The 24510-nt window shown below is 42.9% G+C and overlaps 2 protein-coding genes across 10 annotated transcripts in view; both read left to right on the top strand.

Moving 5' to 3' along the window:
- Positions 1-12087, top strand: part of fhod1 (formin homology 2 domain containing 1) — a 75089-nt gene extending 63002 nt beyond the window's left edge. For 7 of the 8 annotated variants that reach the window (XM_080768182.1, XM_080768177.1, XM_080768178.1 and 4 more), the window contains 10 exons: positions 460-1087; positions 1332-1487; positions 2081-2263; positions 2675-2794; positions 3840-4001; positions 4581-4771; positions 5275-5470; positions 5725-5887; positions 6309-6545; positions 10465-12087. In XM_080768182.1, coding sequence (XP_080624308.1) covers positions 460-1087; positions 1332-1487; positions 2081-2263; positions 2675-2794; positions 3840-4001; positions 4581-4771; positions 5275-5470; positions 5725-5887; positions 6309-6545; positions 10465-10550 — 2122 coding nt within the window. In that variant the 3' untranslated portion in view covers positions 10551-12087. The remainder of the gene's footprint in view (positions 1-459; positions 1088-1331; positions 1488-2080; positions 2264-2674; positions 2795-3839; positions 4002-4580; positions 4772-5274; positions 5471-5724; positions 5888-6308; positions 6546-10464) is intronic. The other variant, XM_080768180.1, reaches the window with a different exon arrangement.
- Positions 12088-14386: 2299 nt separating this feature from the next.
- Positions 14387-24510, top strand: part of slc9a5 (solute carrier family 9 member A5) — a 34565-nt gene continuing 24441 nt past the window's right edge. For both annotated transcript variants that reach the window (XM_080769198.1, XM_080769199.1), the window contains exons 1-2: positions 14387-14948; positions 22948-23250. In XM_080769198.1, coding sequence (XP_080625324.1) covers positions 14489-14948; positions 22948-23250 — 763 coding nt within the window. In that variant the 5' untranslated portion in view covers positions 14387-14488. The remainder of the gene's footprint in view (positions 14949-22947; positions 23251-24510) is intronic.

Consider the following 24510-nt stretch of genomic DNA (forward strand, 5'->3'; position numbering starts at 1 on the left):
ACCAATGCATTGGTGGTCCCAAATTCAATGGCATATCGTTTGAGATGCTGTGCTCTAAAGTGTGCATCGTTGTCAGCATTTGTGTCTTCATGTCACAATTTCAAGTACATTTGAGACCGTGTCAAGACCCTACCACTGTGTCACTTAACAATGACAACAGTACTGTAACTCTTTATCTCCCATCCACGTGTCTGCATCTGCCTTCCTCTGTTTTTGTCTAGGTGCACGCACACACGCACGCACACTAATTTGATGATTATTTTCTTTAATTTCTGCAAATATTGCAGGGACTTAATTAAGGTGCAGTCTGGAGGCCACTGTCATGCTACCTGTGGGTTCACACATCCTAATGGGCCGTGTTCTGTTCTGTTCTGTTCTGTCTAGAGGCCACCGTCATGCTACCTGTGGGTTCACATCCTAATGGGCCGTGTTCTGTTCTGTTCTGTTCTGTCTGTCCAGTCTGGAGGCCACCGTCATGCTCCCTGTGGGCCGCGGAGCCAGGCAGCAGTCCGACGGCTGGGACACGCCCAGTCCCCGGCCCCTGCGCATCAAAGACCTGGACTTCTCTGACCTGCAGGAAGACGAGGACATCGACGTCCTGGACATGGACCCCCTGGACCCTCCGGCTGGCTTGCCCAACGGCATGGCCCCGCCCCCACCGCCACCTCCTCCAGGTATGGGACTGGCCCCGCCCCCACCACCACCTCCACCTCCTCCAGGTATGGGACTGGCCCCGCCCCCACCGCCACCTCCACCTCCTCCAGGTATGGGACTGGCGCCTCCACCACCACCTCCACCTCCTCCCCCAATGTTGGGTTCTGCACCTCCCCCTCCTCCTCCCCCTCCTCCCCCTGGCGCCCCCCCTCCCCCTCCCTCCTCCTCCGGTCACGGACAGGAGTTCTTCCCGTCGAAGAAGCGCAAAACGGTGAAGCTGTTCTGGAGGGAGCTCAAGCAGTCCGACACGCCGGCACACGGCAAGTTCGGCCGCGGCACCGTGTGGGCGTCGCTGGACAAGGTGTCCGTGGACACCACCAAGCTGGAACACCTGTTCGAATCCAAGGCCAAGGTTCTGCGGCCCGCCGCCAAGGTAACCATGCCAGTCCTGTCTAATGTATGTACATGTATAAGCTATAACCACCTGTTCTGGGAGGAACGGTTCAACAAAAATAGCAGCTCAGCTTGTAAATGTGCTGTTTATTGTCTAGGAGATCTGGTGCAAATCGGAAAAAAAGAGCACACCAACAGGGGGCCGTAATTACTAAATGTATAAGTGGTTAATGTATTTTAATTTGTCTGTGATAATGTGTGTGTGTGTGTGTGTGTATGTGTAGAAGGGGCCAGAGTTGAAGCGTTCAGAGTTGCTGGTTTTGGACTCAAAGCGGAGTAACGCCATCAACATTGGCATGACGGTGCTTCCTGCCGTCCACATCATTAAGACGGCGATAGTCAACTTTGACGAGTTCGCCGTCTCCAAGGAGGGAATAGAGGTAAGTCTTTAAAAGTACAGTTCACAAAGTGCTGATAGAACATTGAAAATGTCATAATAAATGATTATTTGAATGAATTAGAAATGGGATACATTCTTCTCCTTCACCAGAAGATGGTGCTATTTAACATCAGAAACTACTATTAGTGAAACGTTGTCAACGTGCTCTTTCATTTTCCTTCTGTCACATATCTGAACTGCTAGGTCGTTTCCCCCGGGTTTGTTTATTTCAAAAATAATTAAATTACACACACACACACACACACATCAGAACATAATCATTACACTCAATAGCCCACATATCTCCCAGAATCCCTCCCCAGTCAAGAGTTCAGAGTTTGAATGAATTTAGAATAGTTTGCACTTTGACATGACTACATTTAAATATATATATATATATATAATAATTTTTAAAGCAAAAATCCTCTCTCACGTGTGCCAGTGATAACCCTCCTCTGTGGCAATGTTGGACCCGTGCCTAAGGTTGCCTACCTCTTCTGTACTCTACTGTACCATGCTATACTGTGCTATGCCATTCTATGCTTGGCTCTGCTATATACTATACCAGTCTCATCATTGTGTGTGTCTATGTAGAAGATCTTAACTATGGTTCCTACTGAGGAGGAGAAACAGAAGATCCAGGAGGTCCAGCTGGCGAATCCAGATGTTCCACTGGGAACAGCAGAACAGTTCCTCTTCAGTCTGTCATCCATCCCTGGTCTGACTGCCAGACTACAGCTCTGGTCGTTTAAACTAAACTATGACACACTAGAGAAGGTACACACACACGCACACATGCACGCACGCACACACACACACACACACACACACACACACACACACACACACACACACACACACACACACACACACGCTTTCTGGCTATCCATTGTTGCGTGAACAGAGTAAGTGCAGTCAAGGGAACTGCTATTCTGATTAGACGGTAAAATACAGCTAATGTATGATTTCCATTGTGATGTGTGTGAAAAGCGAGATTAAGGCTGTGCTATGACTTTGTTTTATTGATTACACTGTTATTTGGTCAAATCGTCCACCCTCAACTGTGGTGGTTGAAAGATCCTGTGTTGACAAGTGGTCAAAATTCAATTAAATATGGCAGATCTGCAAGTTTGAGACAAATGCATCTGTCTTATCTCTCTGTATTTCTGTCTGTCTTTCTGTCTGCAGGAGATTGCAGAGCCTCTGTTTGATCTGAAACAGGGCATGGAGCAGTTATCATCAAACAAAACCTTCAAAAGGATCCTGGCTACAATTCTCGCCATCGGAAACTTCCTAAACAGCTCCAGTGTAAGTCCATCAAAAAAAAAAAAAGAAACACACACACAACACAGCAATTTTGTGAATTTGCATAAATGGAAATGGGACTACTGTATGTGACCGTGTCTACTCTGTAGGTTCATTTTCATTTGATACAAATATTGATTATTACCCAGGCATAGTCGTTGCAGGGCAGGCCATGCCTGAGGTTGGATTAATGACGGCAATGACGAACGCCAGGTCATAATTTGTTTGTCACATACTAGAGCTTGGCATTATTGACCTTAAATCAATATCAAGGTAATTCCACCTCAACGTTAAATTGATGGTAATTGTTTTGAAACCCTGGCTCTAAATACCCCTTTTACTGGCAATCCCTGAGAACACTGGGATCCTTTGGTCTGGGATATTGTTTCCTAATAGAGGAATACTGCACAGTGCACACACCTCATCTTATGTGATGAGGTGGACAACATGCACTGATATCGGACACACACTGAAACAATTGCCTAACGACGCAGAAACACACGTGCACATACATGACTGTCTCAAAATATTGATCTAGAAACCAAAATGTAGTTCTTGTGAAAAAAGGTCCGTTTTGAATTGTTCTATATTTACCAGAACAGGTGTATTAGTCAGCATAGCCTGCTGTGTAAAATATAATGTGAGTAACTAAATCCATTTGATGAAATCATAACTGTATTTCCTGCTTAGACAACACATTAAAGCGGACCTCCGTCAAGTTTTCTTTTTGCCTATACAAGTTTCAGAAACTTGCGTGTGACCAGTCAATCAGTTCTTCTTGCGCCCATGATAAACTTGTTTTCAAAGTATTCTGGTGTTACTGTATGTTCATCTGTTTTAGAAGTTATATGCATTTTGCCATTTTTGTGTCAGGCCATAACCACTTGGCCAGGTTTTCGGCAAATAACTGCTCAAGATATTTTACAGATGGACAGATAGTCGTGTCGATAATCTGACACGATATTACTACTGCTGCTGTATAAATCAATGTGTAGTCTGTCTACTATGTCTTACCGTGTGTCTGTGTGTGTGTGTGTGTGTGTGTCAGGCTAAAGGTTTTGAGCTGAGCTATCTAGAGAAGGTAACGGAGGTGAAGGACACAGTTCACCGCCAGTCTCTCCTACATCACACCTGCGGTCTTGTAGTGGAGAAGTACCCTGACACCTCAGACCTGTACTCTGAAATACCTGATATCACACGCTCTGCTAAAGTAAGAACACACGTATGAGACACACACACACATACACACACAATTTCAATTAAATTCAAAAGGCTTTATTGGCATGACAAAACATACGTTTATAGCCAAAGTAAAAGTGGAACAAAATGTATGTACAATTGAAAGTCAGAATCTCCAATAAATCAATTTCTATGTACCAAGATCACTCAATGCATACACATGCTCACTAATTGCAATGACAGCAACCTCAAAGGTTTGTGCTATCACTAGGACAGCTCAAGTACTGTAAAGGTGCGTTCAGACTTGAATTTAAATGTTCACCTCGGTTCGTCCCGTTTGTGCTGCGCCAGGTCGCACCGCGGCCCTCGTGCAACTTCTCGTCTTTGCATTGACTTTGTATGTAATCGTGCCTCTCTAACCATCCAAGTCTGAACGCACCTTAAGAGTCACATGCTACATTCAAAGGAAGTCACACAGCAAAAAACACAAGCCTGACAACAACGTTGGCAAACAAATGTTGAGGTGACAAGATACAGCTCTCTTTGACTCACTTGCTCTCTCGTGCCACCCCCCCCCCCCCCCCCCCCTCCTTCTTGTCTGTCTGCCTAGGTGGATTTTGAGCAGTTGTCTGAAAATCTCGTTCATTTGGAGAGGAGGTGCAAAGCATCATGGGATAATCTAAAGGTTGTGTCCAAACATGAAACTAAAGTGTTGGTTAAAAACAAACTGACAGAGTTTCTAAAGGACTGCACTGAGAGGATTATCATTCTGAAGGTTGTCCACAGGCGCATTATCAACAGGTACAATAACCTGTACATTATTACACAGACACAGACCATTATCAACAGGTACAATAACCTGTACATTACACACAGAGACCATTATCAACAGGTACAATAACCTGTACATTACACACAGACCATTATCAACAGGTGCAATAACCTATACATTTCACAGAGACCATTATCAACAGGTACAATAACCTGTACATTACACACACAGAGACCATTATCAACAGGTACAATAACCTATACATTACACACACAGACCATTATCAACAGGTACAATAACCTGTACATTACACACACAGAGACCATTATCAACAGGTACAATAACCTATACATTACACACACAGACCATTATCAACAGGTACAATAACCTATACATTACACACACACCATTATCAACAGGTACAATAACCTGTACATTACACACATACCATATGCACACACAACTACAACACACAAAGCGTTTATCACATCCTTTCTCCTCTCCCTCTCTCTCTCTGCGTCCGTCTGTCCAGGTTCCATTCATTCCTGCTGTTCCTGGGTCAGCCCAGTTATTCGGTTCGGGAGATCAAGGTGACGTGGTTCTGTCGTCTGGTCAGCGACTTCAGCCTGGAGTTCAGAACGTCCAGAGAGAGAGTCGTGACCCAGAAGCAACGGAGGGCACAACACCGCAACAGAACCAAGACCAGGGGCAAGATGATCACGGATGAGGTAGAACACAATAGAATGACGCTAGAACTGAGACGTATGTTTATTCTAATAAACGTTTCACTTTTTTAATTTATTGTTTATTTTCTCATTTTGGAAAAATAAAAAAGGAAAACATTCCAGTTAGAAAGTATGATCAGAGAAGTGCCCGATAGAGCTGTGTTGTGGGTGGATTCAATCACACAGGATTATTTTGTGTTCTATCTCTCTCTGTCTCTCTCTCTCTCGTTTCATATCCGTCCTGTTTTACCTTTCAGACGGAGAAGTTCTCGGGGGCGGTGCCGACCGAGAACAACGCCGGCCCCGTTGTCATGGTAACGGAGGCGGAGCAGGGGCAGGAGGAGGAGCATGAGAACATGAAAAATGTTCTAATCAGCAACAGCAACAATATGGCCACCAGACGCAGCCGCGCCGGACGCAGTAAGATTAGTTTATTATGTTCATATCCAGTTTACAGTACACATAACCTTAAGCATTGGTCCGTTTATACTGTGCAAACATGCATATCGTCGGGCAGAAAGCCCATCTCTATATTTAACTTTTTTTTTGTAAATGAATTACTTGATCATGCTACACATTGCTACAGCGTCACACACAAGTATCAAACGTAGCAGATCGGCAAGCTCGATATGTTACTTTTGCTGTTTTTGAATTTGAATCCTGAAAACTGAAAACTACAGTTTTGGACATAATTATGAGGTTTCCTAACGACGGGGACTATATTCTACTGTATACATTCTGATCATAACATGAACATGAATGAGCAATGAACATCTACTAATTGATTGTTGAGGTCTGAACGTAGTTGTGACTACTACAACGTTGAGGTGTTGTGCTTTAGACTCCTCAGGTCTGGGCAGGGTGAGTCCATCTCAGATGAGGTGTTGTGCTTTAGACTCCTCAGGTCTGGGCAGGGTGAGTCCATCTCAGATGACCAAAGAAGACAATGTCTGCTCGGACAGAGATGACGCCACGGATGACATCATGGATCGGCTAGTCAAATCCGTTACCCAGAATCCCTCCGAGCGGCCCGCCAGCCCCAAGACACGCAAACGCTCCCGCCTTAACAGGAAGTCATGTGAGTAAACGCTTTTTTGGATTGACTGTTTTTTCTTATCCTATGTATGTTGTAATTTCAGTATATTATTCATTATGAATGAAGATGCATATACAGTCAGGAAAAAATGGGGTCATGCAGTAACTGGATGCCAGTAGGTTTCCAAGCTGTGGAAGATGGTAGAATCTTTTTATATACTTCAGTTGGGGGTTGATGCCCTTCTGAGGCTTACATCTCTGTAATATCTATAATAAACAATGTATCTATTGAGCTGCAAAGCAATTATGGAACTATAAGCCGGGATGGGCATTTTCTTTTCTTTTTTTCAATAGTCAATGAGACATTATTATTGGTGAGGTGCTGACCGCAGCAGAAGTCAGTCTCTGAGGGAGTGGAATGCACTCATGCATGCAAATAGTTTAATGAGGCAGTGTTTCAACCCGGAGGTTTTTGTTATGATGAAAGATTTGTTTCCCACCAAAATGCTACAGCTATGTATCTACTGTACATTGTAGAGACGGCTATACGGTAGCTTTATGTTGTTCTCAAACTACAACAATGCATACGATTGGCCATAGCTTTGCGATCACTGCCCTTAGACAGTAGACACTGACCGGTGTTATTAATCCAAATCCTTTGATATTCACATAAGCAGCACACAACATTTCAAAGCTAAATTACATTTTAGTCAACTTGGTTTTCCCTCTGAAGACGATGTGCTAGACCACGACATTATGAGATCCATGGCCTGACTTTGCCAAATAGACAGCCTTTTCAACTGTAAACCGCAGGCATGAAATTGTCACTGTATGTGACAAGACGGTCTGAAATCACATGCACTGTATCATCGAATTACAACACAAGATCAGATCTCTACCTCAAAATATTGACATATTTTACAATGTGGTGGTCAGAGGCCGAGGACAGTGATTAGCCATGAGGCCTTAATGCACAGAAGCACTTCAGCAGTAGTAATGGAGAAAAGGGGAACTGAAGGCACTACAAATAAAAACATTTTAACATACTGTAAGCTGGGGAGAGAATTGCAACTGCTGACCTTCCTGTTGCAATTTCACTTCTCTAACCTTCCTCTAACCTTCCTGTTACAATCCCAGTTCTCTAAAACATTTTTATTTATTCATACAAAATAAAATTACAAATTCCACAAATTAAAAAATGTTAAGAAGTAGTGAAAATGGTATCTACAAGCTCCTGGGGCCACTGAGCTTGTACTGTAGATCGGCTGTTTTCACTAGTTTGGGTCTGGGGGAGACGTACGTGTTCTCTTTTGGGTCTATTCTCCAGCTCAAAAGTTTGGCAACCACTGCTCTAAAAGTCTGACCCCATGGTCAACATAACATTTCAGGGGCAGAGACATTAATTAACATTATCCTCAGCTGTGGGTCAAAGTCAAAGCTGATAGATAGGTCAGTACGATGGGATGCGATTCTGTGTCCACAATAAGAAACTGTGTCCAAAACATCCTGTTATCTCTTTATCCTTCTTGTCTCTCTTTCAGTCTGTCTGTCTCTGTTTGGACTTAATAAAGCCCTTCACAGCAGATTATACGCACGCGCACACACACACACACACACACACACACACACACACACACACACACACACACACACACACAATCTAGCCTTACAATAACCATAGCAGGGTTAGTATCTCGCTCCACACATGGAGGACTGGAAGCCACAACTGTCAGGAGCCAGATTGACAATTTAATAGCAGTAGTAAGTCAGCGAGTCTGTCTCTTGCAGCTTGTTGAACCTCACAGGGTGCAGTGGATTACACCGCCACCTCCAGACCTTCATGTGCCCTTAACCCATTTAGGCCTGACGTTGAAATTAAAAAAAGTTTTCTGAAATACCTATGTTTCTGTATCAGTGGTGCTCAATGTTTCATGTCGAGGACCCCAAAAATGATATGTATTTGGCCACCGACCCCCATCTGAAAATATGTTGTTCCAGGGACCCCTCAGCAAAGATTTGAGTTAGAAACGTTGGCTCTGAAAGAATATACATTCAAAGATTTGCACTACATTTTCACGATTTTTCAAAAATAGCAGACCTACAAGCTCGTAGCGCGGCACTCTGTGCCACGCTATGAGCTTGTAGATCTGATATTTTTCAATAGCTAAAGTATAACATAATGCTTAAAACACCAAAAGGGGTTCCCGCCCAAAATGGGTTTTAATGTACCCTAGCAGCATGCATACTGTACATACAGCAACAAACTATTGCCAAGCTGCCTCTGATTGGCCTACCGAACGTCCCCTTCTGCGACACACACAGAACTGTTTCTCCTCTAGTCATGTGTCACATTCATTCCCAAGCATGGAACGATGCCGGTGTCACACTACCAGTAAATGGTGACCACCTCCTTGCGACTTTTCCTACTTGTGGGACTCTGGGGGATGAGGATTTACTATCCTGTCCATATCAGGGCTCAAGCGAACTTTTGACACGGCAACCCCCGCTTTTAGCGTGCTCGGAGGTCTCTCTCATGGCTCAAGTTCGCTTGAGACGGCGCCCCCTCCGTCGTGGTCTGAAATTATACTTTATCGGCCAAGAAAACGTAGCAGGTTGTGGCAGAAGTGGGATTAGAATTTTTGACCTGAGATCAGATTAAAAAAATGTCTGTTTGAAAATGACAGTTTTCTGAAAAAGCTATGTTTCTATGTCAGTCGTTCTTTGATTTAATGACAACACCAAAAGGGGTTCCCGCCCAAAATGGGTTAATTGTGAGCTTGTAGATGGGCTATTGACAAGTAGCGGTAATGGCAGATATACGATTTCACAACAGAGCGCTTCCTTTTTTGCTATAAGTTTATAGGGCTTAAGTGGTTCAGTTTAGAACTAAACCTGTCCTCTACACAGAGGTTTGTTGTGTTCACCGATACGCAAGTTGGTCAATCGGATCATACATTACGATAAAGCTAAAAACAAATCCCCCTGTCACAGTTATTGCATAATCGCCTAATAATAATAAATAATGAGTTGCATTTTATAGCACTTTTCCAAGTGCTCAAAGCACTTTACAATGGTTCATTCATTCATACATTGGGAGGTGAGGCGGCGAACTGTCGACGCCAGCGTCCTCACTTCCAACATTCACACACCGACGGTGGCGAGCTCACACCGACCGACTCATTGGAGGCAATGTAGGGTTCAGTGCCCAAGGACACTTCGACATGTGGACAGGAGGAGCCGGGATTCGAACCGCCCAAAAATTGCAATTATATAATTGTTTCCATGTTCATATTATTATTATATATTTTTTAATAGCGGAAATAGCAGGTCTACAGCTTCCCAGATCAGCTATTTCCGCTATTGTCTTTCTACATTTTCAGAATTAAGTATTATCAAATATGTCATCAAATCATATTTTCCCTGTGCAATTTGTGATTATGAAGCCTATATATTCCAATGTTGAATGCCAAAAACGCAATTAAATGGCTAATCACATTGAATTGTTATCTTAAATTTGTAATCGGCGGTTTGTACTGTAGATGCTATGGTCAGACTTCAACAAACATGAACTCTGACCTTGGAATATGCATTCCATCAGTGTTTAAATTCGCCTGGAAATTTGCACAGTAAATGCACAGACAACTTCACACATTTAGTGGCCTGCTATACCATGTTCAGAAACGACAAACAGAAGCATGAATGCCAAACGTCCTGGTTCACATGAGCTTCTCTAGGATCAAATCCCACCAGAGTCAGACCCTTATTTGCTGTCTCTTCATCAGCTTTACTACTGTCTGTCTTCACACTTTATTGTCATTACGAGTGGAGGATTTGTTACGGAAAACTGAAAACTGTGTGTGTGTGTGTGTGTGTGTGTGTGTGTGTGTGTGTGTGTGTGTGTGTGTGTGTGTGTGTGTGTGTGTGTGTGTGTGTGTGTGTGTGTGTGTGTGTGTGTATTCCAGTGAGAAGGACATTGAAGAGCGGTCTCAGTCTGGATGTGGTGCAAGCTCTGGGTCTTAGCAACAACAAGACAAATGACAACCTGTGACAGGACACAAGCACACACACACACACACACACACACACACACACAACAGTGCACAGTGACAGCAGCCTAAAGCACTAAGACCAGAGCATCACGAGGACAGCATCCTTTAAATAAAGCAGGTTCAATCCCCTGATGCTACAGTACGTGACCTGTCCAAGTGCCTTTGAGCAACGTGCTGAACCCCTGCCTACATGCTCACTCTATAAGTCTCTGTGGATACTGGATACGATTGCCAGATGTGACTAATTTGACATTCGGACGTTATTATTATTAGTGTGTCAAACTCTTGTGAAGGCAAACAACAAAGCATTTTAAATATTGAGAAGAATTTCATCTTCTGTGCCATTGCTGTTCTTTTACATAATTTCTTTATTATTGGTCAGGTCTTTATGGATCATGGTTCGAATTTAATTTTGTAGAGAATTATCAACCAGTTAATATTGATTATTTTAAACAGTACAGTTTTATATTTAGCTGCTTTACATGGCAAACAGTATGACATGTGTTTTATTAATTCAAATCTGCTGTATAGGCTGCACCCACACCACACATCTATTGTAAACACTTTAGACACAAACGCACACAGACACTCTAAGGTGATATATGATGTTAGTTGTCTATAATTGTTTTGTAGTAGGGAAATACTGTAAATACAGTGTGTTCACAGCGGTGCCTTTAAAACACAAATGAAGAAACACAAATGTTTTCAGTTCAAGTTGGTGAGTAATATGATTGCAAATTTGCGATAATGTTTAATATTGTGATAATGTACAGGTTTTTTTTGTTGCCTATTTGCACTGGGAGTGGGGACGTCCAATGAAACATAGTATTATTGAAATTATGGCACAGAGTTGCTCCTTCGACTTGCTCTTTGTTGACTGAGAAAGTTGCATGAACTGAACATGGTAAATCATTTACACACACACCCTGGCACATTATTGACTGATTGTTTTTTTTTAATCAATCAATCAATCAGTCAAATCATGTATAATCATTTACACCAACATCCTGGTTCACAGTCGTTCACTCCTGGGAAACACCCAGTTTAGCAATTACGCCACTTTGTACCGTTGTCCACTTAACTTATCAGTTACATTAAGGTGTGGGATTAGTGGATTTTGTTTTATAAATGTATAGTTTATTTTATTTTATATATGCCCGTGTTCACATTGAATGTACTATTGTGTTTGGTTAATGAAGGCTTTAGGAGTCCTTATATTCAGGCACATTGTAGCCACCTGCACACTATATGTCAAGTTTACTGTCCTTAGTGTGGAGACGGCAGCCCTACCTGTCTGCCCTACAAACGACACACAAAGACAAACGGTAACTAGTTTATTTTAAATAACACTGGTCATACTCTTACCCCATACATTTTCATGAATTCAATTATATGAAATAACATACGACGATTCATGCTGCTCGTTGCTGTAGAACAGACATAGTGCCGCTTGTCTCTAGTGTATAATTTAATGGTGGTTTAAATGGAAGACCGTTTTCAACTATATAATTTGAATTATGAATAAAGATTTCTAAATCATAATTTGTTTGTAGATCTGTTACACAACACACAAGCACACAATTATTATTATTGTGGTCAAGCCCAAAGGGCTTCGTGAAAATTCAGCCATTTTAGCAGTTATGGCAGTTCTGATCTATTGTTCTTCACGAAATTCAGCACTATCTATGGTCTAAACTTCTAAAGGGCCATGAGATCCCGCAGGAACTGAAGCTCAGGCTCAAGTCAAAAGACCTCTGACCTTTAGATCTCCTGATGAGTCAATTGCTATGATTCGCCCTTTTATTGGCCACGTCAAAGAATTCCGTGGCCTTGGTAACCACTCACTCCCCTTGAAATCACATTTCCATTCATGCGAATGGAGTCTGGACTCTGGTTACGGGACTACAGTGTTGACAGATAATCTTCATGAAAATAAAGCATTTTTCCACTTCAAATGCACAGAGCTGCCTTGGACCCTCTTTAAAGTTCGCCACCTTCTTACCTCCTTCCGCATTGATTTTGACTCATTCAAGGTATAGAACTTTTAAATAACTCGTGTGCTGTACTAAACCCTTCAGCCAATCATAACAAAAAAAGCTGTCATCTCCAGTCTACCAATGCCAAAAAGTCCATATAGCTCATTGTGTATATTGCAACATAGCTTTTTTCTTTTTAGGTTTGACTCCGTCTTATCGCTGTTGTAGCTATATATATATATTATTATTTTTTCTTTTTCACCCATTCATACACCGATGGTGGTGGAAACCATGCAGGGCACCAACCTGCACATCAGGAGCAATTAGAGGTTCAAGTGTCTTGCTCAAGGACACTTCGGACACGTTTGGAAATAGCGCACTGTGCAATGCAAGCTAATAGGCGAGTACACTCCGGTGTGGTATTTCCGAACACGCCCTTCGACACTGACTCTGGGGGAGCCCACAAGGTTCGAACTGGCAACCTTGCGGTTACCATCCAGCCACTCTACCCCTGAACCACCGCCGCCCGTGCTTTGTGCTTTTTAAACATTATATTGGATTGGCCTGATCTTGCAGGACATTCTAAAGCCTGCAGGAAATATTACTGATGAGTTCTGGGACAGACAGTGATGCAGTAAACTCTTAACTGCACCTCTGAGTCATTTTATAGCTGCCAAGTAAGGTTTCTAAAGGCCAGTCCAGTCCACACATCACCACTTCTCACACACCGTCGACCGATTCCTACCATTATCCCCAATGGCAGTTGCATTGGTGTGGACTGGCCTTAAAACTGTTTTGTTGCAAGGTGTTGTGACTAGTTGCATAATTGGTGTGGCCTGGCCCTAAATGCAGTGGTTGAAGGTTCTCAAGCATTTTAATGTCAAAGACCTCAGTAGTTGCCTGAAGACCCCCATCTTGAAACTAATTTGTAGGCTACCATAAGAGTTTTTCACAATTTATTTTAAAGATTATTTATACACATAGGCTATTGTTCCAAAACAGAACAACATACAAAGAAAATCTCCAATTTCTTTTTTTAAATCAATTCGAAATGTTTCCAAAATAACCACTGCTCTAAATGTGAACAACTGATCTGTCATTTGGTTTGACTACTAGGAGGAGTTGGTCTTGAGTAAAGTTTAACTCTGCATATTTATTATGGTAATAAAGTACATAGAGTGTTTCTTTAAAGGACAAATCCTTAACGGGACCTGGGTCACGTGCCCTACACGCCCGAGTACCGACCGAGCCCCCATCTACCTCGGAGGAGAGGTAGTACCTTTCCTCACCGACTTTTTAGGCACGACACCGGCTTGTTACAAAACAAACTGTGACCAATCGAATTCTGTGACCCCAGAAAGTGTGTAGCTTGTCGATGCTGTAATATCTATTATGGTATTGGTAATGGCAATAATTATGGCTCGTTCGTTCAATTTACGTTGAGAAATGGTGAACTTTTGACTTGAGCAGATGTTTTTTCCTTCCTCGTAGCATTTTACATTGACTTTGATTTATAAACAAGCTTGACAGCCAAATGAGCCGTCTGGTGACCTTTACCCCCCTGTCACCTTTTGTTAGCTCAAGATTTAAGCTCTCGCTAAATTAAAATCTACAAATCTTAAACTAACCTTTTGTGCTGCTGTTACTGTAGCTACAGCTAAGAACGACTTTACCCAACATGGGGAAACGGCAACCACACCACTCTGTATAAATAAAAGGCAGAATTCCACAGGCCACCGATGTCGCTGTAACACCGTCCGCGGCGACTGGACTGAGACTTGGTGCGTGCGTGAGGCAGTGAGCACAGCAGCCGCCGGTGTTCTTCTTGTTGATACAGTAAACTAAACCGGACCGGTCAGCCGTGATGACTATATAATACAAACCAAGTTGAGGAGAGAGAGAGATGGACCACCAGGTTAGAACACACCGCTGAGTGCTGAACGGTTACAACCGGGTTAAAGATGCTCAGACTCGCCGCGGCGACGGTCCTTATACCGGGGCTGCTGGTGCTGCTCGTTCTCCCACCGGCGGCTGACCTTTACGGGACTGAAACGGCGCCGCCGGGGCTGGAGCTCGGCTTCTCAGCCCGAGGCTACGACTACCACGAGCCGTCACCGACGGCGCCTCTCCTCCTGTCTGGAGGAGGAACGGAGGCCGGTAGTAGTGTCTCCTCCTCCTCCCCAGCCCTGCCGGGACCGGGAGACCCGCAGGTCGGTTCGCCAGGTGTCGCCTTGACCCGGACGGCGGAGGAGGAGCCGTCGGTCGGCGGCGGGGATGAGGCTGAGCACACCGGGGAGGAGGAGGAGGAAGGCTCCCATCACCACGGTGGTGGATTCCGGATGGTCCAGTGGGAATGGAGCTATGTCCAAACCCCGTACATCATCGCTGTCTGGCTGCTGCTGGCCTCTTTAGCCAAAATATGTAAGTACTGTAGGGCGGCAGGCTACTAGTATGGCTTATTGGCTTCTAGTTCTACAGTAGGATTATACTTAACTCTTCTATTGGTGCTGACCAAGATATACAGTAGACTCTTGGTCTAGAAAAAGACCAAGAGTCACTAATGATGAAATAAAACGTAGAGTAAATTAACTTGTTGATAGACATCCCTCCCAGGCAGCCACACTAACGGTACAATGCAAAGCAAGTAGGCTAAGCAACAGGTGTGCATTCTTCATGTAGCGTGCTGGCAGTGGATATTGGATAGGATGGTCATTGGTCTCTACAGTAGGCTACTACTAGACTACAATATCTCTCCATTCTATACCCAGTTTCACTAGTCCAATCCAACTGTTTATCACTTCTATTAAACTTAGGCTTGTTTAAAGTTGAACTTCATTGTCCTTAATTGACCTCTCAATTGGCTTTACTGTGATCGATCCTGTCAGATATCATGCAATAACCTACATTACAAACAATACTGTAATTAAATGAAACACCACCAGACACGTTATTTAAATTAATTGTACCTACTACAGTATATCTGACTGCAAAGTTAGATACTGTATCTGTTCTTTATTCTAGGAGGCCTAAATGTAATATCTATACATTTCTATTTGTGTTTATTTACACATGCCCACTTGGCAGTGTAAATGTATGTTTGCCATGGCAATAAAGCCTTTCAAAGAGTGAATTGAGAGAGCGAGAGAGAGAGAGAGACAGACAGACAGACAGACGGACGAGATAAGTCATAGTCTGACGCCTACTCGATGTTTGTAAGATCACAGATTCATTGATTATTTATTGTTGATTATTGAATTGCACTGTTGGTTGATAGTAATGTTTATGAATGAGGAACTGTAATATTATCTATACTGTTTAAGGACAGAGGGAGACAGGAAGTCTCCCTGACTCACTCTGTAGAGAGGGGGGGGGGGGGGCAGTAAAATGTTGCTTATGAGATTGGACAGCTTGCTTTATCTAGAATAGTTTAGCATAGAGCCCACTCTGCCCACACACAGCGCTCTCACACGCTCCCTCTCACACTCTCCCTCTCACACACTCACTCTCTCTCTCACTCTCACACCCACTCGAACACACACACATCATCACTGTCACATAGTCCTGTTGACGTAACAATGGCTGTGTGGAAGTGTGTGTGCATGAGCATGTCTGTGCACATCTGCGTGCAGCGTGTGCTCCTCCCAAAGAAGAGAGGGTAGATACTAGATATACTTCCTAGACTAGGAGTCCACTCCCCCTGTTGTATTGAGACTAACTGTACAGCTGAGACTGAGAGGAGGCAGTGTAGTAGTGAATACAGGACAGACTCCCCCTGTTGTATTGAGACTAACTGTACAGCTGAGACTGAGAGGAGACAGTGTAGTAGTGAATACAGGACAGACTCCCCCCTGTTGTATTGAGACTAACTGTACAGCTGAGAGGAGACATATAGTAGTGAATACAGGACAGAATGCATATTCTTCATACTAACACTACAGTATATTAGCTAAAGCATACGTGTGTGCTGGGTCATAACCAATGTGACTCCATGTGGATGTCAGCATCAACAGACAGCTAGAGTCATGCATTGCTGAGTCACTGCTGCTAAGTACCAAAAGATTACTAATACTGTACTGTATATACAGGAAATTAAGACAGTGTAGAATACACAGGAAACGTGTGTGAGAGAGGGAGGGAGGGAGGGAGGGGGAGAGCGAGAAGGCCTATTTATACTCCAGTTTTGTGATAAGGTGACTGACCACTATTTGGTTAGTCAATTCAGACTGAACTGAGTGGTGCTAGTCTGTACTCGTGCTGTAGTACTGTACTGTATTGTACAAGCCCTCCTCCCTGGTGCATGTGTGTGTGTGTGTGTGTGTGTGTGTGTGTGTGTGTGTGTGCACGAGACGCTGCGCAACATTGCCACCCAGTGGTATTGCTGAGGTGTTTCAGCTGTCGGTGCAGACACAGGGACACGCATACATACGTAGGGATTAGGGAGGGAAACGCATACATAGGGAGGGACGTAGAGCCACTCAAAAACAGATTTGTGTTGGGGTGAGCGGTGAGTCGCTTATGACTGCGGCGTGACATCATGTTGTAGTTTTATCTTATCACTGCGGCGTGACATCATGTTGTAGTTTTCGGTGGTCACCTTATAACCTAATCACTGGAGTATATGAATGGGCCTAGAGGGTGGGTGCATGGTACAGTATGTAGGAGGTGTTTGTGATATTCAGTGTTTTCAGGGAGATGCAGTGTCTGGTACGTGGTTGTGTGTGTGTCTTTGTCGGGGTGTGTGTGTGTGTCACAGACAGTGTGTGTGTGTTGACTCATACTGTATTTGGAAATGACTGCCCTTTGCGCACACACACACACACACACACACACACACACACACACACACACACACACACACACGTGTTAGACTGCTACAGTAACTGCAGCAGGTTGTTCAAATGAATGTGGTTTCTTTCTCAGTCACCCTGTGAAGATTCAACACTAACCTCCAGTTTTTCAGTCTCACCTCATGGTGGTACATTTACTTTATGTACACATATCTGAAAATGTTGTAAACATCATGTCCTGACCTGCTATTGAATAGCAGGTCAGGACATGATGTTTACGACATTTGCAGATAGCAGCTATTGTGTATATTTCGTTTGACTATTTAACCTGTTTATTTTACTTTTTCTCTCGTGCTTGTAGGCTACTCTATCTCTATCCTCTCTCTTCTCATCAAAAACTACAGAGCTGGACACTAGTAACTGAGTAAATGTACTTGTACTGTACTTACAAGTACATTTAAAAGCATGCACTTTTTATTACTCTTACTCAAGTAACATTTTGACTGAGCTACTTTGACTTGTAGTGGAGTATTTTGATCGGGTCGTATTTGTAGATTTTCTACTTACTCAACAACTGGGGTCGAGTACTCTGTCCACTTCTGAAAATGATGGACCGTGCACAATACATTGATTCACTTGTACTGTATGTAAACCTATGATGTGACGATAAAGTTAATGTTGGTTCTGATTCTGAAAAAAACACATTTTAAGATAAACCTTTATTGATCCTCAGAGGAAAATGCAGGTGTCATAACAGCAATATTCTGAGAAAAGGTGAATAAAATACTTACTAGGCAGGATTAGATTTATACTAGGCACTAGGACTAGGCAGGGTGCTGGATTATACTATGCACTAGGCAAGGTGCTGGATTAGATTTATATACTATAGGCACTAGGCAGGGTGCTGGATTAGATTTATATACTAGGCACTAGGCAGGGTGCTGGATTAGATTTATATACTAGGCACTAGGGAGGGTGCTGGATTCGATTTATACTAGGCAAGTAGGCAGGGTGCTGGAACAGATACTTACTAGGCAAGTAGGCAGGGTGCTGGAACAGATACTTACTAGGCAAGTAGGCAGGGTGCTGCCTGGATCAAAAGTCTGTCATGTAAGTAAAATAATCTGTACAGTGTATAGTACACCATAAAAGGCCACTGATTTCAGATATTTATTAGAGGAACGTTTAGAGACACCTGGCTCTTTCTCATACTTACCGATATTGGCGCAATAACAATGTGAAGGAGAAATAAAAATAAATCCAGCAATGAGCTCAATATAAATGTAATATATCTGTATCAGTCGATTTGACCCTGTGCATATTATTGGATACGGATATTACCCAAAATTTCAATATTGTGCATCTCTAACAGCGATGAATATACATCATACATCTGCATATGGCTATAATTAGGGTTATTCTTCAAATGATCTCAATCAGCTCAGGAGCAAAAAAATAACGATGATCAGGACATCCTTGTAAGCTTGTATCAATATTACCATATCGATATTAGACTAGATATTGTCTGTGATTTTGGATATTGTCCTATTGTGATATGGATCTCCATATAGTACATGGGCATAAAAGAGACAAGGACAGACAGATATGGAGATCTCCATAATATGGGCATAAAAAGGACACAGGCAGACGGGCGGTTAAAACGATCAACAACTAGAAAAGTTGCAATTTTGGGAAAAATATCGCAAAGTGTGGTTGCCGCATTCGCTTATATAGACCCCTCTCACTAATTTTGCTAGCCAATTACAATGTCACGTATATATTACCAGTAACTCATCAATATAAATATATATATGGATATAGAAATAAATGCATATATTTATCATACCACTTACTAAACTAAATAATAATAAATACAGCCAACGGCTGATATTTGGACAAAATCTGTAGGAGGAGGAGCAACATTTTTGGATAAATTTTAAAATAGCGGAAAATCTATCCTGACGGAAATGGGCGTGGCAAATGTGGGGAGATCGTGCATTAAAAAAAGTTACCCTAGCATAATAATAATAATAATAATAAAGAAAGTCTTCTACTGTCACCTCTGGGCGATGCCCAGCAGCACAACAACAGAAAATGTGGGACAAACCTTCAGGTGAATTGAATTCAGTCAGAGTGAATGATCCCTTAAATTCCAGGTAATTGTTTGTATTATTGTGTTAAGCTCCAACCTGCTGCCTGTGGGGGATTATGTAGCTCAGCTAGGTTCAAACTTCATGAACAAGACAAGGCAGGCAAGGTTCTTTAATTCCAACCCCAACGGGGGTTGGAACACAATGATCTGATAGCTCACTATGTAATAATATAAGACTAAAATAGGGCATAAAACACCATATGAAAGTTCTGAAAATTGTTACTAACCTTTTCAATTGCATTTCCATTTGGGTTTTGCTTGGCATGGAATGGAATGGTTTAACACAATCTGCGCCAATGTCGAGATTTCTCAAGATTAAGCACTAAACCTGCCTGTAGCAATTCGTCATTTATTTATTTATATTAATCCAGAATTAATACTCTTATAATTTACCCACTGGTTGCTTGCTCCACAGTTGCTAGGCAATGCTTGCTTCTGTGGTGTGACATCATTGAAATCCCAAAAATCGGATGGACTGACAGGTTAACAGGTTTTCATAGTAATCTGCGTCTGAGACCTACGGTCGCAACAAGCACAATCTTTAGCTGCGTTTTTCTCTGAATTGAGGCTCAGATTGAGGAGATATGAGGTGAGGGACGATGTTAGGAGCTCAAACAAATCCCTGCGACCTAACGGTTATTATATTAGCGCTTCTGGCGATGACCGATTATTACTTCCGGTTCACAGAGGCAAATCACAGGGCCTTCTTCGGGGCCTTTCTCCAAGCACCCAGGGAGGCTCTCCAACGTTGAAGTGCTCAGCCCTACTGGTCAGAGGTGAGACTGCAGGAGGAGCCGTGGATTTATGACTAGGAAAGTAAGGAAACCCTGTGCAGCTGAGCTTTAATTTTTGTACACTCGTTTGCACTTCCGCATTTTGGACACCAAATTTCATTCTGTTGGCACTGGTGCCACAGCGCCGGAGTCATTGGTGCCATACCGTGGTGTGGACGCACTCTGAGCCCCACCACACTTTTTGGCCAGAAAGTCATTTGTTTTCACCGGAAGGAAAAATCTTGGGGGCTCAGAGTGTGTCCACTACTATGGAAAGTAGGCTTTATAATGCACAAGCCGTCTTTGTATTGGTGAGTAGCGAAAACATTATTTTTATTTTCGCTACAAAGGAGAGGCTGGTCTGCCTTTCATGCGAGGTCCCATAGCCTTAATGCAACGGCAGCAAGGGCATTCATTTTCTATTTTATTTTGTTAGGGCGGCTGTGGTTCAGGAGGTAGAGCAGGTCGTCCAATGATCCCTGGGTCGGCGGTTCGAATTCCGGCTCCTCCTGTCCACATGTCGAAGTGTCCGACTCCTTGGGCAAGACACTGAACCCTACATTGCCTCCAATGAGTTGGTCGGTGTGAGCTCGCCACCATTGGTGTGTGAATGTGGGAAGTGAGTTCGCTGGCGTCGACTGTTCACCGTTTCACCTCCCAATGTATGAATGAATGAACCATTGTAAAGCGCTTTGAGCACTTGGAAAAGCGCTATAAAAATGCAATTCATTATTATTAATGTTTTGTTTGTCCGTGTTCAAACAGAGCTCTAACAACCGCAGGTGACAAATCTCTTCATAATCATAAGCCTTGATCCCCTGAGTCATATTTAACACCTATCCAGGCAAACCTGCCCACACACACGCACGCTGCCACGCACGCACACACGCATGCGCACACACATACAGTACAAATACACACACACACACACACACACAGAACAGTTTTCTTTTCAACACCTTGTTGTGACCACTATGTTTGTTTGGGGCAGATGCAGTACTGTATCTGTGGTGAGGATGAGATTGATTGATGAATGATGGAGGAAATAAATCAACATCAGGACAATGATGTTAATCTGCAACAAACCACTGCACACAAGCAAAAAGAGGAACCAACAAGAAAGATCGCATCATTTTACATGAATACCGTACGACAACCATGCTTTACACATAACACATTAGACATGGACAGCACTTCAAACTATAACCGTAGTAGTACATTTTGGCTGAGGTGCTGTATTTTCTTTTAAAAGGACGAACAAAGCCTGTGCAGCTCGGGGTCCACGTGGGAGTGCTGTGACTCCAATGTGGATCTGGGACTTCCTATAGCCCTAAAGAGTCCTTTATGTATATCTATGACATACTGTGCAATATTACTCCAATTATGACTTTCATTATACGTAACATTTAAGTTATAAATATTTTTTTTGTAGTAAAAGTATAAAACATGCAGTGATGTAAATAGGTTTTCATCAATGTAATGACTCCCGGGATGCAGGGATGGGTCCCTCCCAGGGACATTTTATGTTTTATATTTTATAAGTTATATTTTTACAAATTGCAGCATTTAACTCCCATTTCATTTTATATGGTTATAATGTGGTTATATTCATGTAGAAAACAAGAAGAAATGATTATTATAGCTAAAGCTAGCAGAATAAACTAGAATAAAAACAGTACAGTAGTGCATCCCGTGGATGCAGAGGTTGTTGTTTTATTGCGTCCCTTAACTATAAACTGCTTTTTGGGATGCAAAATGCAGGAAATAGTGGAATGTACTGTACTGGCACTGGCAGTGTGCAAAACATGGTATAAAACAAATATGGTGCTGATCCAGTGGTTTGTGAGATTACTGTACCAAGTAGACCTACTGCACATGTAAACAGATATTCTACCTTTCAACACTGTATGCTATTTAAATATTCTTGAGAAAAAATGCTGCTATTTGTTTCAAAGTGACTGCAAAACAAATGCCATTTGTTTAAAAAAAATGATCACATAGTGATATTTGTCGCTTTCTCTGTTGTGTCCCGTCATTTAACATGCATCTCTATGGGGGAGAAGGATAGATATATGGGGTTTGGATCAAGGCTTATGATTTAGTGTGGCAGGCTAGAACCGACCCAGCAGGCAACAACACAAACAGATGTTAACTAAACTGATGCAGCCTGCCGTAACAGTGTTTCTAGGCTGAATTCAAACTCGAAGAATGTTTTGAAGAACACAACATTCTGATCCTGTTGGATGCTATTGTTATAACTTAATTTCCGTTGGCGAGACTGCCAACTGCTATGCATAATCACTAGTTTATGTTTTTGTATAGAACCTGTACACAACAATTCTGTGTTTGTGTGTGTCAGTGTGTGTGTATGCACTTTGCATGCAGTTTGAATCTGGTCTGTTATTCTGCCACTGTGCCACAGTAAAGCCAAAGGCAAAATTACCCCATGTGTGGTCAATAAAGAAAATAATCAGAATAACTTTATTTGTCAATTTCTCTACTTACAATTTACATAGATTATATGAACCCTCGGCCACTTGCAGGGCAACATAAAACATCAAATAATCTAAAAAGCATCATACAACACATTCAAACATAAAAATAAAAAAACGAATGTGTTTGGCATGCAGTTAATTTGAGAGTTAATAGCACAGTTTGCATTAACTTCTAATCCAATACCATTGTGTTTCCTATTCTTTTCCGGCCAGTGTTTCATTTCTCCCAGCGGTGGACCACCGTGGTCCCAGAGTCCTGCATGCTGATCCTATTGGGCCTGGTTCTGGGGGGCGTGGTCCTCATAGCCAATGAGAGGCAGCTGTATCAGCTGGAGCCCGGCCTCTTCTTCCTGTTCCTGCTGCCCACCATCGTCGGGGACGCCGGCTACTTCATGCCCGCCCGGCTCTTCTTCGACAACCTGGGCGCCATCCTGCTGTACGCCGTCGTGGGAACGCTCTGGAACGCATTCTGCACCGGCTTCTGTCTGTACGGCTGCAAACTCCTGGGGGTCATAGGTCAGTCAAAGGTCATGAAGGTTAAACTACTGAGGAGGTGCATGGGTCAAACGTCTCGAAGGTCAAACTGGGGGGGCAGTAGCTCTTCAGCGAATGGGGAGATCAAAGATGGGGTTAATCCAAAACCATCTTATCCGTGGATTCAATAATACTGAGTGCATCAGACACTTCTGTGCGCCGGTGAAGTGGTGCAGTAGATGGCACAGTGGTTTACTTAACGTACTCCTCTTCGTCCCCTATGGGGACATAAGGCTTCAAGGAGTGCTCTCCATTTGCATCCCATCCCTGGCAGCATGTAGGTCCTCTCCTGTGTCACAGTCCTGCGCCAGGTGGTTTTGGGCCTCCCAGGTTTTCTCTTGCCTGGTGGTGTCCACAATTGTGCCACAATCTTTCTATTTTTTCATGTGTTTATGAGGTGACAATACTTACCCTGGAGTCCTTTTTATGTGCAATGATGTATTCCCATATTGTATTTAGGGTTTCTTCCTGGAGGCTGAACCCTTGACAGTGAATGAAAAAAACAGTAATATAGTGACATCACACTATCAGCTCCATCCCTAACCCCTCCCCCTTTATCATACAACTACAGCTTCAGTTCAGGTGGATCACCACCCATCACCACCCACCAGGCATACTTAATGAACACATAAAAATGACACCTGATGATCATGTTTTAGGGTGCTCCGTTCTCAGTACATATATCCTATAGCCCTCTCAGGTGTCGGTGTGTAACCTAACCTCCTTGGTGATGCTCTGGCTCCCTGTTTGTTTGTTACAGTTCATTATTGGAGATTTTATTTGGCCAAACGATCTGGCATTATTCGCCGGAGGCATCGGTTGTGGATCACGTCTGTTTTAACGGCACAGTGCTGGCCAAATAGAAAATGAGACTTGAGACGATATATATCTGCTATTATTGTTGTTTGGTCATAAAAAAGAAACAATGGGCAATTGAGCTGTTTCTACACGACTTCAACAAAACCAAACCAAACCAAATGTTTTTTTTCTAGATCTGTTTTATTTTTAAAATGTGTGTGGGTGAGAGAAGCCCGAAGGTAAATGCTAGTGTGTGGACACTGGACAGTGCCTTTTAGTTGTGTATGTAACTATGTACTGTATATTAGGCGTTACGTAGGGGCTCACAGTGTATAGGGACTCGGAGTGTATCTTTGGGAAGGTCAGGCTTTCCAAACCGACAAGAAACATTAGAAAGACGACTGAAGGTGCTGCTCCTCGTTTATTCACATGCTTCACTGTGTG

Source organism: Protomyctophum bolini (genome assembly GCF_963924005.1).
Source record: "Protomyctophum bolini genome assembly, chromosome: 1".
Classification (NCBI taxonomy): Eukaryota; Metazoa; Chordata; class Actinopteri; order Myctophiformes; family Myctophidae; genus Protomyctophum; species Protomyctophum bolini.